The following is a 2,567-nucleotide window of genomic DNA, read 5'->3' on the forward strand; positions in this document are numbered from 1 at the left end:
AGTTTACAAAGCAATCAAACATTAAAAATGTCACAAATGGTCATGTTATGTGACGTGTTGGTTGGAAACAATTCTAAACAATAAGATTATTAATAGATTATTTCTATTTTGAATATTTGGGAAAATCTCTTCATTGAATTGGTGAGAAAGGAAAAATGTTGAGACTTTTTGATGGTTGGTGAGATTTAATACAAACACTTAAAAGAACATTGTAGTAGACTTTCTGGAATACACAAAAGAGTTACCATCATACAATGATTGTATCAAATATTATTAGAAATGGTTGTTGTCTGAATAGTAAATGGAACAACTCTAATTGTTGACGCCATTTTTTTACTGTTATTGGCGCCAAATCTTTAAAGATGGATTGTGAAGATTAATTGATTCAATGCTTGAGTTATTTGTTTGAAGGTTGGTCTGTTGTGGGGATTTTGATCCCAACATTGTTTCATGAGGTCAATGTATTGAGAGCATACTTTCGAATAATTTAAATCACTTTCGATTGATTTCACATATTCTCCAATCCAAGTTTCTAGCTCAGTTGAGTTATTCCAGGGAATATCTGGTCTCTCACCTTTCACTACTCTCATTGGTATTGAAAAGGAAAATTGTTGCAGATCTCCTTCTCTACTATCCAATGTATTCGAAATGACTTTCCTCATCTTGATCGAATTCGAAGGATAGTAAGGTTTCTCCTCAAAGAATAATTCATACATTATCATACTAAAACTATAAACATCAATTGCACTTCCAATTTCATGTCCACTTCCAATAATTTCTGGAGCCATATACAGAAAAGTTCCCAAGTTCATTGTCATGGTTGAGCTTCCTGAACTTGAAGTCAATTTGGATAATCCAAAATCACATACTTTGGGATTCAAATTTGAATCTAGTAAAATATTGCCTGGTTTCAAATCTCTATTTTTCAATAAATTCTCAATTGACCAAAAAAAAAACGTACCTATGAATGAGTGCTCTTGGTTTCAGTGAATGTAAATAATCCATACCACTTGCAATTCCTTTCAAAATTTCAATCTTACTTTTCAAATCAAGATTTTTCCTTCCACATTTGCATTGTGCAATAATAGAATCTAAACTTCCATTTTCCAAATATTCCACAACCATATACTTGTTAGTATTCGAAAGGGTAACCCCATAAAACCTCACAATACTTGGATGCCTCAAGCTATTCAAAAGGCTTGCCTCATGTTCAAACTCATCATTGGATATCTCACTACTTTCAGTCTTGATACTTTTCAGCGCAACTTTAGTTTCGTTCCAATTTGCTAAAAAAACAGTACCCATCGCTCCTTCCCCAATTCTCTTTACAATTTCAATATCTTCTATTGGAATAATAATATTACTAGCATTGGAGGTCAGTAAATTAATCAAGAGTGGTGATTCATCTCCAAATACGAATTGCTTGTCAATTAATTTAAAAGCAATTTTCTTCTCCTTTCGTTCTCTGTTATAGAACTTGATGAGGGTCTGAACTATTTTAATGCATGACACAATTCCAATAATTAATAGCACCAATAAAATGGTAAATCCGAAAACAGCTGCCAAAATAATTGCAGTATGTGCTTTGAAAACACAAACTCCTGTGGAAGTATCAATTGAATAATCAAAAGGACACTTCTCCACTTGAATTCCAATTTTAAATGAAAAATCTCTGTCTACAAATTGAACTGTCACATTCACAAGTTCTTGTTTGTCAGTCAGTTTCGTATTTTGAATAAAGATATTGAATACAGTATTGTTATAGAGATCTAATGAATTTGTAACAATTCTGTGTGTACTGTTTGAATTTAAGGAAATGGAAGGAGGAGTTAGGGAATTTTGTAAAGTATTATTGAAATAGTCAATTAGTGAAAATGAGACAGTTACAGATTGGCCTGGATAGAGAGAAATGATATTGAATTCATTAGAACTGAATGGAGTTTCTCTTCCAATAATTCTATACTCTACACTTTGCAAATTTCTAGATCCAATATGAGTAATGGAAAGTTTAGGTTCTTGATTCGGCAAGGTTCCATAGAAAACCACATCTCCAGAATAGCTTGCCTTATTATTAATAAATTGATTGGATTCTCCAAACAAGCACTCATTAAAACAAATCCCTCCTTTCACTGCATGATTGTTTTGAAACTTTGATTTACTGAAAAAACCATACGAATCTGAATAAACTATTCCTCCACTTCCACATTCTACAAGGTTATTACAATCGAAAAATCCAGAAAGTGCTTCATTTGAAATGAACTCAGAGTTGAAATCTGAAAATGTAGCTCCTTTCAAATAAAATACACCTCCATTTGCAGCTCTATTCGAAACGAACTTACAATCAGATATTTTCAAATTAGTATTAATTGAGTTAATGACCCCTCCATTATCTCCTATATTGTCTTGAAATATCGAAAATGCAATTTGTATATAAAAAATAACTCCCTCCAAAAATGTAGGATTCGTTACTCGAATAGGTTTTACATTTCGAATAAAATTGCATGCTTCCATTTGAGTGGCAGCCACATATTCTAAAGAGAGTGCATTCAAACTGTTTGAGAAATTAG

At 32.2% G+C, this 2,567-nt stretch overlaps 1 protein-coding gene across 1 annotated transcript; it reads right to left on the reverse strand.

Moving 5' to 3' along the window:
• Positions 1 to 356: 356 nt before the first annotated feature.
• NAEGRDRAFT_76911 (uncharacterized protein) lies at positions 357 to 2,334 on the reverse strand (the record flags this gene model as incomplete). The annotated part of the gene is made up of 2 exons (XM_002668132.1): positions 357 to 918; positions 962 to 2,334. Coding segments are annotated over 2 exons (1,935 nt in total), but the record flags the coding sequence as incomplete, so codon positions are not given.
• Between the last annotated feature and the right edge of the window lie 233 nt (positions 2,335 to 2,567).

Source organism: Naegleria gruberi (genome assembly GCF_000004985.1).
Source record: "Naegleria gruberi genomic scaffold NAEGRscaffold_626, whole genome shotgun sequence".
Lineage (NCBI taxonomy): Eukaryota > Heterolobosea > Eutetramitea > Acrasida > Naegleriidae > Naegleria > Naegleria gruberi.